This window comes from Oxyura jamaicensis, chromosome Z (genome assembly GCF_011077185.1).
Source record: "Oxyura jamaicensis isolate SHBP4307 breed ruddy duck chromosome Z, BPBGC_Ojam_1.0, whole genome shotgun sequence".
Classification (NCBI taxonomy): domain Eukaryota; kingdom Metazoa; phylum Chordata; class Aves; order Anseriformes; family Anatidae; genus Oxyura; species Oxyura jamaicensis.
The window spans coordinates 18,004,652-18,019,145 of record NC_048926.1 but is presented as its reverse complement, the minus strand read 5'-3'; the positions used below and the strand labels follow the sequence as shown (position 1 = coordinate 18,019,145).

At 35.3% G+C, this 14,494-nt stretch overlaps 1 protein-coding gene across 1 annotated transcript in view; it reads right to left on the bottom strand.

Annotated features, from left to right (window-relative positions):
- Window positions 1–5,435: 5,435 nt before the first annotated feature.
- Window positions 5,436–14,494, bottom strand: part of NDUFS4 (NADH:ubiquinone oxidoreductase subunit S4) — a 47,544-nt gene continuing 38,485 nt past the window's right edge. The window contains exons 3-5 of the mRNA XM_035309827.1: window positions 12,663–12,835; window positions 8,865–8,938; window positions 5,436–5,646 (exon numbers count right to left, since the gene is read on the bottom strand). Of these exons, the coding sequence (XP_035165718.1) occupies window positions 5,543–5,646; window positions 8,865–8,938; window positions 12,663–12,835 (351 nt within the window). The 3' untranslated portion in view covers window positions 5,436–5,542. The remainder of the gene's footprint in view (window positions 5,647–8,864; window positions 8,939–12,662; window positions 12,836–14,494) is intronic.

Genomic DNA, 14,494 nt, shown 5'->3' with positions numbered 1-14,494 from the left:
AGCCAGAAAGTTCTTTGCCACTGAATTCCAAAGTTTACTATGTGAAAACCCTCTGTAAATCTGGGATTACTGGAGTCACTTTGTTCACTGACTCCCCTGAAGCACATAAGAAAGTGGGCTATGAAGATGGTGAAGGGCCTAGAGGGGAAGACGTATGAGGAGGGGCTGATGTTGCTTGGCCTGTTCAGCCTGGAAAAGGGCAGGCTGAAGGGAGACCTCATCGCGGCCTACAGCTTCCTCACAAGGGGGAGCGGAGGCAGACACTGATCTATTCTCCTTAGTGACCAGTGATAGGACCCGAGGGAATGGTGCCAAGCTGTGACAGGGGAGGTTCAGGCTGGACGTCAGGAAGAGGTCCTTCTCTGAGAGGGTTGTCACACACTGGAACAGGCTCCCCACAGGGACGTAGTCACAGCACCAAGCCTGTTGGGAGTGTTTGGACTGTGCTCTTAGTCACATGGTCTGAATTTTTTGGGAAGACCTGTGTGGTGCCAGGAGTTGCACTCAGTGATCCTTGTGAGTCTCCTCCAACTTGGGATATTCTACAATTCTACGTGTGTAAAGTGAGTTACTTTCTTAAAAAGCCAAATTGACCCATCCTTTTTATATTGTATCTGTGCATGGCAGCATATACAGAGACCACTGGAGGGGAATAAAACAAACAAACCTGACATCAGATTTGTCACATTCTGTTATTCAGGTCAAGAAATAGTTTTAAGCAAAATGTTTAAGCTGCAGATAATAGTTCCACAATTTTGAATTTATTTAGGCCAGACAGCCTCCCTATTTATTCTAATCAACTTCTCCAAAAAGTTTTCATTTATATTTTTTGTGCAGGAAAGCTTCAAGGCAGGGACATTTCCATGATCAGTCATGATAAATGTGGATGAGAAGAATCCTTATTTTAAATCCAACTGAATTCCAACTTTCAATACAATTTCAAAATAATTTACCTTTGTTGTTGTTATTATTGTTGAGTTGCTGTAGACACATTTACTTCAGAAATCCTCTGCTGTTGCTGATAACTCTCTAGCATTAATCAAATACTAAAAAAAAATCCTCCTTAGAATGTAAGGAGATGACGACAAGGACTTATCAAAGAAAGCTACATTGCCAGACATACTGTAACTTATCATAGGACTGTCTGAAGTTATTTTGTAGGTTACTTCAGGTTATTTGTAGTTTTGTTCTTTTTGGAATAATAAAATACACTGGCATGCCCAGTAACCAAATGTAAGGTCAGATAACTGTATGTCTGGCAAAAACAAACTACACAAGTTCCTGGTGTGAAATTACAGGTATAACCTAAAATTAGTCCAAATTAACTTTTCCTTCTCTACCATGACAAAACTTTGCAGATAAAGGTAATTAAAGTTTCCATTTCATAGTTATCACTTAATAGTCTGTTTTGTTTTAAATTATCCATCAAACTGCACTGTTAAGGAATATACTACTAGAAATCTGAAACTGCTTTTAGTTCCCTGACAGTCTGTAGGTTCCATTACAACATCGTAATTTTAAGAGTTTTCAATATTTTTAATAAAAATGTATTAATTGGAAATATGAATGCTACCAATCTTCAAAATAATTTGTGTCCCATAAAAACCTTTAAAATACCTTTTTTTTTTTTATTTTTTTTTTCCACAACATAAACATGCAAATATACCAAAGCATGTGCAGGTACGCACCCACATTTAGTACAGAATCTAATACTGCAAAGAGTATATTAAATATTTGCATGTGAATTCAGCAATAGGATGGGGAGCATTTAGTTGCAGTATTTAAATTTTGTTTAGGTATGAGAAAAGACAGTATAATATTTAGATTATGGCACTTCCAAGCATTCCTGAGACAGATAATGTTGGTTGTGTGTTTTTTTTCCTGTGACAAAAGATGACAGGAAGAGGGAAATGCAAATGCAGGGTAATAGAGAGAGAGAGAGAGAGAGAGAGAGAGAGAGAGAGAGAGAAAGTTAAAATTTAGCCAAAATATCCCTGGTTTTAAGCAGAAATTATAGTACTTGAGTGGCCAATCTTCCAAAAACCCATGCATTAAAACTTCCACATGGTCAAGAGGCATAAAATAAATGTACTACATACCTTGGAGACCTGATAGGAGTAAAAGTAGTAGCATATGGAGGAAAAAAAAAATGTCATCTTCCTACATGGCCTAACTTCTTCAGACATTATTGCTGGTTTGTGTCTGTACTTGTCTTTGGGACCATTAATACCACATAAAGCTCCACCAAGGTGCAGTGGAGATTACCCATCAGACACCAGAAGTGATGTGGAAAATTTTGGGAAGTTTTCCCTATGTCCACAAAGTTGTGAATGTGTGAAGCCACACACTACTCTAACAAGCTATAGTCACATGGAAGTGCATGCACACAAAGCAATGAATTTAAAACTTTCTTAAAAGCAAGCACCTTCACCCATGTGACACAAATACTCCAGATTTCATTGTGACATGCAACTTCCCAAGAAACCGATCAAATTTTTATTTTATTTTATTTTATTTTTTCCAGAAAATTGGTGATACTGTAGAATGATTTGATAAAACTGAGACAGGATTAAGTCAAGCAGCAGATTTCTGCCTCCAAAACTCCTTCACGTAACAAACATGTAGAAGTCTGAGTGTAAAGTACTTCAGGTTAGGCCTTGATATTTTTTTTTTTTTTTGCATAAGCCTTTCCATAATAATGGATGCTACTGAACTGCAAGAAAAAATTCCCAAATCTACACTGCTCAATGCAAAAGGAACACATATGTAAAGCATCTCTACAATGTTGGCATGCAATCGTCTTGTGATTCTTTAATATTTTGTTTGTTGTTTCTTTTAAGATTGTAAGATATTTTAGATGCATACAAATTCCGCTGGATAAATAACGTGTTTTATTTGTTGGGAACTTTAAAGTCTTCTTTCTTTCATGAAGAATTTTGATGCTTCCAGAATTCGCAAACATCACTACCAGGAAAAGATCTGATTAGTTATATGCAGCACAGCCACATCCACCACCAGCAAGATGAATTTCTAACCTCATTCAGCATTTACACTGGAGTCCTGAAAATCACTTTAGATTTCCAATGTCAGATCAATGGTTGAGGATACTCAAAAGACTAATTATGGTACCTGTTGTATTTTGTTTTGATATATTTTGTATTTGTGAACAATTTTACCTGTCATAACACCCTGTGGATAAAAGCTGGTGTTCAACAATGAAGCATTCACTTCTGAAAGAATGTAACTAAAGCTAGTCATATCATTTTATACAATTTCAGTTTAATCCTAGTTCCATAGTACTGAGTATTCTGTCACTCTATATGTTAGTGAAAGGGGAATGAAGTTTAATATCTAGTTATATATACATATATAAAATATAATCCCATTGGCACTAATCTTTTGTCTTTTGCAAATGGTTGCACTCAATTTTACTCCTATGTTTCAAAAACCATAGCAACAATAATCAACTCTACCAGTGTCAGCATGCTCATTCTCAAGAACCCCTACATCCTAGATCAAAAAAACGCCCAGGTCCTAGGAAAGTGGTTGGAGGAAAAGAAGAGCTTGGCTCAAACCTCACTAAGTAACTTCGAAGTGGGGTGCATGATAGAGAACCATAACAAAGATGTGTACATAAATATATATATGTACATATATATATATATATATATATATATAACAAATGAACAGCATCAACATTCTCTAGCTTCTTTTATTAAAAAAAAAAAATAACAAATGGTCTTTTGAATATTGCCATTATCTTAGCTGATGAACCAAAGAAACTCTGCTCTATATGAAACTGGTTCTTGTTACGAGCAGTATGGATTTACATAAAGCAGCTCCATAGATTAGGTGTCCAACAATCACGACAGAAATTTAATGTTTATCAGTCATTACCTTGGACTACATAAGTTGTGCATCTGCTGCATTAGATACTCAAGCACTTTTCTATTTTAATGTTGACAACTATCTCACAAAGCTTGAAGACAATTAAAATAAGATATTCCTGATCTCCACTTGCAAAGCAAAAAGGGAAGAAAAAAAAGTCACTGAATAGCCTTTCTTATTACCGACTCCTAGTAAGGACAGCATACGTAGCTTAGTTGAAATACAAAGAGATGCAGTAGATTCTGGACTGTTAAGTTTGTTAGTTTGGTGCACTTTGGTGTTCCTGGAGGAATGTAGGCTCCACTGCACAATGCAGCATTCAAAATTCAATTCGAAGATGAATTGAAGTAATAATTCTTGTCTGTGGTAGGAAAACAGCGACATCAGCCAACTGGTTGATTACACTGAAACTGGGTCAAAAACAATGGTTTAAACAAACGTTAGCCAGCATATAGGGCAGCTGGTTAAAACCGAAACAAGTATATAAGCAAATCCAGACAACAGAAGGTAGTTTTATGCCTTCTTTTTGCTAAAATTCGGTGGATAGCATTTCCACCATTCTTGAGCTCTGTGTAAGGAGAGCTCAACTGTTCCTTTTGTGAGGGTTGGTTAGGATAAAATTCTAAGTTGCATGTGAACCAAGTGTACCCTTCCCCCGCTTTGTAATAAATATCTCTGATCTTGTGTTGATACCTCAATTTGTTAAGTACGATTTAAAGGAAAAAAAATAAATAAATCAAAAGCCGCAGACATGTAAGACCAAGGATTCCAAACATAATGTTGTACATTATTATAATTAATGATTTAATGTCTTGTAACACAGACTGAGTTTAGACTATATATTCAATGTTAAGTCTGAGATGCTATCACGACATCTTTTGTTAGGCAACAGGAAACTTCAATGCAGATAAATATGCAACCAGCAATAAAAAAAAAAGTATAATTATATAATTAGTGTATGATGATGCTGTGTGAGGCACCTGACACACTTTGGACTTAATTTGTGAATATTTAACTGGTCTAGTTTCATGCTGGAAGAACACCACAGAGAAATAATTACAATCTCAGTCTTTTGGACTAAGCCTCCTATATATTCAACACAGAACGAGTAGTTTATATTGAAGTTATCCTATACTCTTATTCTGGAATAATGTCAGTATTGATTTGAGCAGAAAGGAGCTTACATAACATATATTTATGAAGAATTTTGTCAATTATAGACAAATGTTAATTTTGGTATATCACATTGCTATTCATCCAACAAATTTATCTTGTATATAATAAGAAAAAAACACTTCTATTGAGAGTTTGTACATGCAGAGCTGTTAAGTTTAAACAGGATATTGAATATAAAATTACCCTGAAAGATAAACCACAATCTTCCTTTAAAGTTGCAGCTGATTTCAAACATTCCTTCTGATAGATTCCTAATGCAGCTAATTTTTAGAAGTATGAACACCCCAAATCTCCTCTCTATATACGGAAGTTTGTAACAGGTTCAATTGGAGACATCAAAAACATTTTAAATAGACATCACAAGATGCATCTGTAGTTTAAAGGTCAAATTTATTAGGAGATTAAGAGATGTATTATACGTGGACTATAAATACAGCACAGCTGACTTTATTCACATTCAGAGACAGCCAATGCCAACTTATTTTGTAGACACCCTTGTTCTTTTGTTCCAAGAAAAGTTTGCACCATAAGACTTGGATTTAGGTTTTGGAACCTTCTTCTCTTCAACATCATAGTTCCAGCCTGGGGGTTGTGGGGGAAATGGTCAGGGGCAGGGGGGAGACAAAAAAAAAAAAAAAAAAAAAAATTAAATATTCACAGCATACAATGTAGAGCAAATGCAACTTAAACCTTTTAACTTTAGTATCTTTTTCTCCAGATAGGCATCCCCTAGGTTCTTCCTTTGCAGCTGGCAGCAGAAAATACAGAAATGCCATGCACGTGACACATGCTTGTTCTCACAATTGAGATACTTCACCATACTGCATAGCTCAACTTGCACTACTTCAGAAACATTGACAGTCATCAGAAAAAGGTTTAACAGAGAACACAGACCATTTCTGTATGCAGCCCTGCAAGTTCATGGCTTCACAAGCTCTATAGCATCTATGTCACTCCATAGCATCACACAGGCACTCTGTGTATGCTGGGACAGGAAATGAAATAGCTACAAAAGAAATAAAGGTGAAGTGATATAAAAAATAGCATACAGGAGACGAATACGATAACTTTGGGAGTGAATGGAGACATTGGAGACAACAGATATTGGAGAAAAAAACAGAAAGGTGGGAGGACCAAAGTAAGGAACAGCAAAGAAAAAAAAGTCAACATCAAAAGGGAGTATAATACTTAACCTTTTTACAAGAACATAAAAAAATAGGAGTAAAAGAGAAGAGAATTAAGTGATAGAAGACAAGTAAATTATGTGATAGTTAAGCCAGAGAAATGCTAAAAAATGTCAGAAAAGAGGAGGTGGAGATATTAGTGTTTATGTAAATCAAAATGCAAATTGGTTGCAGCCTCCAGGTGCCTGGAAAGTTGCCAGGGCAGCACTCAGTATTCCAAAGTTTGGTCTCTCTAACTGCAACATTTCACTCAAAGTTGAAATTCTTGAGTTGAAGCTAGAAGTGTGTAAGAATGCAGTTTTAACTGCTACTAATAAGTTGATACATTTCTTTAGCTTTAAAACAAAAATTTGATAAATCTGAAAAGGTTTAACATATATCTGAAATTCTACATTTGTTAAGATATTCACAGAAAACACTCAAAATGCATCTACACATCAAAACATGTTTTTTTAAGATACACAAGTTGCCCTGTCACTGTGCCTCAATTTTGTGTATTCACAAATGCCAAGATTTTCTTTGTTTATCAGGTTGAACCAATGTTAATTTCCAAGTTAACTATTCTCCGTAAGAAATACTGGAATAGGGGTGAGGTTTTAAAAACATATTCTTTCCATGTGTGAGAGCACTGACTTTTGCCTGCTATTCTGATTAACAATTTAAGCTTGAGTGAACAGCCAGAACTACATCCAGAGACAGACTGTGGTATTGCAACATTCGGCATCATAACACCTAACTTTGAGGCACTTGGTTGCTGTAATGGAATCTACAGCCCCAAGTTATTGCTTCATCTTTTTATACACTAGATAGAGAGGCACTGAATACCTCCAAAAGAGATTTGCAACAGCCAGCACAATGACTCGGCCTGCCATAGCTATCCAAAATCCACAAAGTTAGTTACATCTACCTTTGGATTGCAATAGACAGCCATATGTGATAAGGTTTCACGTTCTGGAACACGCTCCTTGAGTTAGAAACTGTCAGTTGTTCACAACAAAGAGCAGAGGTCAGTTTTATAAAAATATTACAATGCTGTAAGAGATTATTTTTGCCCATAACTCTGCCATACAAGCTAAGTGGATAGAAAGCAGATTTCACTGCCTGTGGAAGAACATCTTCTGGAAGAACATCCTCATCATGTGGCAAAAGGTTACTTTGGAGTAGAAAAACTCTCAGTCCTTATTACAAAAACTGTATGTTTTTCAACAGTGATGTCAGACAGGACAAAAAAGAATTTACGTCTAAAGGCTAAACTTTTAATTTCACCCAGTAATGAGTGCTTCCTCCTTGCTTCAACTTCAGACCATCCCGAGCAGTCACATTTTGGACAGAGATCTCTCCTGTTACTGTATTCTGTGCTCTTATTCCTACTAAAGAAGATGATTCAGAAGGGACAGGCACAAAGACAGCTTGCCTGAGGTTCCTGAAGTCCTTCAGTGAGAACTGTATCAAAATCATATCCCAATCTTATAAAAATACCTGCAATATCCAGGATTTGCAGAAGCTAAATGTGAGGTTTTCAAGGAATTTTGTTAAGCAAAACTTGGTAATTCTTACTGAAAGGACAGAGAAGTTAACTGTGTTCCCAGACTTAGATGTAATTCAGTAATATCAGTTCAGAAGTTGTGCCATTCTAAATGAGTGCCTACGTTCCTCATTTCTTTCTAAAAGCACATTTGTAAAATTTCTATTTCCAGCTGCATCTGATACTGAAGCTACTACTACAGAAAATATGATGCACATATCATACATATAATCAGAAAAATTTTCATATATCTCATGATATAATTATGGATGCAAATTAAGTAAATATTGAACTAATAAATATAAGACACAGCCTTAGTTTAGTTAGCAAAATTTCTTTGTACCTTTCTGCACAATGGAGATTCATTACTAATTCATTGTATGCATAGATTTCCTACACTGAACATATGGAGTATTTAACTTGAATACGCATACCAAAAGGGTAAAATATATCATGTCCAAAGAGATAACATAACTAGCTCATTAACATAATGGCCAGGATTCAGTTATTTTCTTACAGACTGAATTTCCTAAGAAACAGCATTAACAATACACAAGTGTAAGTAAAGCAACACCAGATTTTCCATAATTTCTTATTATTAGCAAAACATTACAGAATACTATTGAAAAATTCACTATAATTTATATATCCAATGCAAATAAGATAATCCTATTCATTTATTAATGAATACAGTTTATTTTTCAATATAGTTAAGACCATTGAGTTTAAAAATGATCCCCTCTAAGAGCAACAGGGTAATTAAATATACTAGACTTTAAGTAGTACAAATAAACTGCACTGGTTTGAATGGTTTATCTTTTTAACTGTAAAAGGTAATGGATTCCTCTTTTTATGGGTGTATAGTAGAAATCAACTAACAACTTCATACAATTTGGTCTGATCAAGAAATTTTACTCTTTAATTACCCTCGATTAAATACAGATGAAACCTGCATACCACTGGAAAAACTGCTGAAGAAGCCCTATGCCCCATGTGCGTTATTCCTGGCTTTAAGTCAGTGCTAATTCATCACATCCATGAGGACGAAGCATCAAGCTGAATCTATTGTACTTCATAAATACAATACGCACCGTTTTTTTCAGCAAAGGCAATGGCATCTTCTTTAGTAGTGAAAGTAAGAACCATGTTCGATAAAGGATCAGCTCTGTAAGAAATCAGATGGCAAATTCTAAGAACATTTGAAATAAAAAATAATTGTATCTGTTATCTGAAGTGCTAGCCAAAAGCTGTATTACACAAGTCATTGTAGTACACCACCTCAAAAGCAGCATGAATTTCAGCCATTCAAAATCCCTAACATTTTTAATTAGTTCCAGGATTAACATTTACATTGTGGAGAATATTGTTTCCACTTTTCAGTTTGTTAAAATTCCCTCCCAACTTTCTGCTGAAATTAATGTTTTAAGTTTTTTTACTCAATAAATATGTCTAACTATCTGCTGAATTTATAATAAATGCACTGCAACAATCTTTTTGATTCTGAAAGCTCTGTGGATACTCTCTTTCTTGGTAACTGGCAGACTTACGGCAATTTTGAACAATTCATGGAGGCCAGAAGTCTGAGAGTAGCTAATGGGAGAATAATCTTATGCAGAAGAGAGCAGAATTTCAAACTGAACAGAGCGGGAATTAATCAAAGACTGAAAAGATTTGAACAAATTCATAGTTCAGATTTGGCTGAAGTCACATGACCACCAAAAATTATTCCAGTACATCACTCAGATCTCAGGCCACCACTGAAAACAAAGTTCAGAAACTCGAACCACTAGCTAAGTAACTACACAGTGGTTATTTTTAGATTATCATCTATTCTCAAACACATTTCTGAAAGGAAGCAAATAAGCAAAATGTTATTTTGAAACAAATCAAAATCTCAGTAAAAAACAATCTCCCTTATTTGTTGCTATAAAAGCTTAACTTAAAAGCAATAACAAAGGTTTAGAAAAGAAGGACTTTAAAAATTAATCCACAGGACTTTTGTAGCCATAAGACAGGGGCCGTAGGAGTGCAACGATTGCATAATGCTTCCAAGAGCCAGACACCACACATGAGCCTGGGAGACAACTGCAAGACAAGACCAAATTGCAACAAACTATTGAAGGAGCTGCCTCTGACTGCTCTCTCTTTGAAGCTATATGGGTAAATGAAGAGAAAAAGCAACCAAAGGAACACTGAACTCTACAATAAAGGACAAAGCCTGTGACTGGCAGAGGGGGAAGGGAAGAGGGGGAATCTAGCTTCCAGCAAAGACAACAATGTAATTTTATCTGATGTACACATGGAAAAATGGAGTTCACTATACATCCAATATATTCTCCAAGAAAAAAAGAATAACAGGATAAAAGCAGAAATTACACTTTGACATGCCACTGTGATGGGCTTTCTTAAAAACATGTAAAGATTTATCTTACAAAGGCAGTAGAGAGAATTAGGGACTATGAATTAGTCCATTGTGTGAACTTAGGAGAATCACACAACCAAGTATATTGCAATATTGTGACAGTTTTTGCTTATTGGTCCTCTCTTCTGTGACTGATGTTGGAAAAGTCTAGTCAACTCAATATTAAGTGGGAAACAGAGAAGTTAAATTTTGATGTGTAGCGAGGAACTTGTACCTGCTCAGTACTGAAAGTTTAGTGAAAAACTTCCAGGACAGAGGCAGTTTGGAAATGAGGACTGTGCAGAATTGGTGTGTTCTGCTCTCTGGTAAGATCATTCATCATACAATTTAAATAGGGGTTTTTGATTTCTTTTCCTCAATGTGCAATCCATGTATTTAAATTTGAGATAATGTGTGAACAAATGCTAGAGTTCAGAACAGCCAGCAGGATGTCCTGGTGGTAGTAACAGTGCCAAAGCATTTCCTATGCTCTGGGCTATCTATCAGAGATTACAAATTGGGATTCTAAATTTTGTTCTTTTTCTGAGATCCTGTACAAGGAAAACCATACGTTTCCTGTGTTTGTTCATAGCTTCATATTAGGAGGTACTCAAGAACTACCCGTAAGTATTCTTGTAACCAAAGTTCCCAACTAAAAATAAACTAAAAAAATGCCATGAATCTATTTTATTCAGATCTACAACTGGGTAATTTGCATTGAAAAAACTACAATCGAGAAGAGATGACAAAAAAAAAAAAAAAAGGGAAATTAGATGGTAAAATCACAGAAGTACAACAAAGACCTACAGTAAATACGTGTATGGAGTTCAGATGAAAAGGGCTCACCAATAATTACATCACATTATTCAAAAAGAAAGGGTAAATGCAGAATCCCACCCAGAACAATAATCTGTCTGGAGAAGCTAAAATCAGCTGAAAACAAAAAGAGAATTGAGGAAAAGTTCAATTCAACCTGAACTATAAAGCTGGTGTTACAGGCACTGGTTACAGTAGTAATCTAATCTGTGCAGGGGTATAAATGGACTGGACACTGGTGGTTACACACTTTGGGGGCTCACAAGACAGGTGGGAAAGGTGAATTGCATGTCAATGGTCTGTAAGTTAATTTAGGCCATTGTAAAACAACCCATTCATTACTTGCTAAACATAGCTACTACTGGCAGTAGTGGAATCATCTGAGCCGTAAGTATATTAAAGCACTGAAATCTTATCTTGAAACAGTAATTTTAATATGCTTAAGATGAGATGGTGAAAAACCCTACAAGTTGCTTAAGATTAGGTCATTGTTGTATACAAGCTTAAAATTTTAAACCAGGTATTTTAACAGGGAATTTAAATACAATTGATATATTAATTCATAATTATTCTTTCTCATCTAGTCACAGTTTAGCTTCACTTCCATAATTCCTATGAAGTAACAATACAACCAAGACATTACAGGTTTCAAGTCTCAATATTTTATGGAAAGATAAAATAATAGGACGATTTGATTCCAGAGTTATTTTCAACTGTATTTCACAATATCTGTATTTTTTTTTAAATATCAATTTGGTCATAGACTTACTTACTACATCTTAGGGAAAAAAATGCATTCCCAAAATATTTCATATTTAAACATTTATTTTTTTTTAATCTGAATTTTGTATTCTTTGATTGTAAATGCCACTATGATTGCAGCCAGACATTTTCAGTACACACGGCATCCTTTCTGAAGTTTGAAAGTTAATTCCCAGTGTTTAATTTTTGTTTATAGGTAACAATTAACTTTCCTGAAAATGCCTCTACAAAACAGCTTCATAACAAAATAACAGTATCATGAGGAAAAATGTTGTCTAGTTTACAGGAATTCTAACCACACTGTAAAATGTAGGTAGTACATTTATTTAGAAAAAAAAATAGCTACACCTAAGTTATACTTACATGTCTAAATTACAACATTACTCCTTTTCTGGATTTTGGTGTATTTAAGATTTTTTTTACTACTCCTAACAGCAATGTTGAACAAACTCATTTTTTAAATTGTTAAAAATTAACTGTAGCTCCTCATTTCAGATCTTCAGGGTATTTATATAAGTTTTTTTTAAAAAAAAAACAAACAGAAAAGCTAGATACCATTAGTATATGTTTAAACAAATTGTAAATTGGCATGCAACAGACAGTTGAGAAGGGATTCACTGTTTTAGGTACCTAATAGCCTTCTTTTCTTGATGCTGGCATACTGTAACATCACCTCAAATGCAATAGTTGAAATTTCTGTTTAACTCTTACCAAACTGTTCCAGATGATTTTGTGAGCTAAAATCTCTTTTTTCACAATCATTAACCATATGACCAACAAACTAAACCGCTGTAAGCAGTGTTAAAACAACAGTAGATTTACAGGTAGGAACACAATTTCAGACTTTTTTACATGACTAGTAAGAGCCAAATATAGAAGTAAAGTATCTCAAAATACAATAACTACTCACGTAGATGCCCAACCCATTAGAGGATTCTCCCAGCGCTCCCTGTTATCAAATTCCATCTTCCATTTCTTCGTGTTGTTAACTCCAGCCTGCATAGCATTACGTGCCGGGACAAAAATGTGAACTTTCCTGGTTTTGATGTGCTCATCTGGAACACCAGTTAAAGAAGTGATATCCTGTGAAAAATACAATTGGACTTGTTAAAAAAGAATTCACATAAAAGACAGACTTCTAATACTCCTTATGCTTTTTACACAATTTCATGCCTTTTTTTTTTTTTTTTTAAATTACAAGAAGAGAAGTTTTGCAGAAATGTACGAGTCTAGCTTTATAAAGCTAAAGCAGATTCACATTGGGACTGTTCTCATCCTACTTCCCCTGGCTGAATTAGATTTAACATGGATCAGCTACCTGAACCTGCTCATCTCCCAGCTACACAACTGATAGTGCCAGACTATAGGCAGGAGACATTCCCTCCAATTCTTGGACTGCAGCTGTGAAGGGAGGACTGCTCCAACTTGTACCAGCTAAAGCACCCATGGAAATATATCATGAACTCTTATTTCTCCCTTAAACAAAGAAACAGAGCATAGACTGAGGCATCAACAAATCTGGAAATTCTACACTAACGTTAAGAGCCTACACCTAATACAAACAGGTCTATTCACCAAGATCCTGGTCAGCCATCTATATGATGTAGTGTGAATGCTTTCACTTCGGCTTAAGTTTGCACACATATATATAATATATATATGTATAAAATCAAGAGGCAACAACATCTCCAATGAATCATAAAGATATGCTTAGTATGAAGGAAGAAGCAGAAGTTATCTTTTCTACAATAATCAAATCACTGTAGAGCAGCTTACCAGAACTCAGCTCTCTTATTTCTCTAACCATTCATTATTACATAAAGTTGACCTCTCCTCTTTAAAAAATAAGGCCAAGTGTGTTTCGAGCTCTAAATATCTGCTTTGAGAGTCACATCTTCTCAAGACTACTAGTTGATATTCAAGATCAAAAGAGGAAGAAAATTTCACATACATCAGGGCTCTTCAGCTGACTTACTAACCCCCTCTCAGACTGCAGACTTATTATGCTTATTTCACTCAAATTCAACATATGCAGACTATAATGCTACCTAATTTAGCACTATTCATTCTAGGCCAATAGTAGGAGCTCGGTCTTTTAGGCTGAGAAATAACAACGCTCAACAACCAGTGGTGTCAGTTTGAGTACATGTCTTTTAAACAGGTATTATACAGTAATTTGACATTTTTTAAAGGGATGTTCTTCACTTATTTGCACCATTTGACACTGGTAATAGTATAGTATAGGATAGTATACAGGAGATTACAGCCTTCACAAATATGGCTTATAATGTGTTCTATTGTCAGAAGTCGGATGCCCTCCTCAACTAAGGTTTGGCTTGTAAGGCTTCCACAAATAAACCTAACGAAGATAAAAACCGAAGGATCACAGAAAACAGCCTAAAAATATTTTTTTTAACGTTGAAGCTGACTTCAGCACAGAATGAGAAGGAAAAACCTCACTAGAATTGCTACAAAAAAATTACTCTCAGCAGCATCTGATAAAGTGAACTTACTCTTTAAAAACTAAACAGTAATTACATAAAATTAACCTGTCAGTTCACCCTAGTACAGTAAAGAGAGTGAAATCAAACATCAAATCCTGAACTACTCCTGTTCCTTACATACTTAAAAGGCCAGTGGGAGCTCTTTGGTCTCCCTCCCTCCCTCCTCTCTCCAGGAACAAGTTGTAAAGTGGTTAAAGTCCAAAAAAGAGTAGCGGAACTCTGGGCATATTGAATTCAT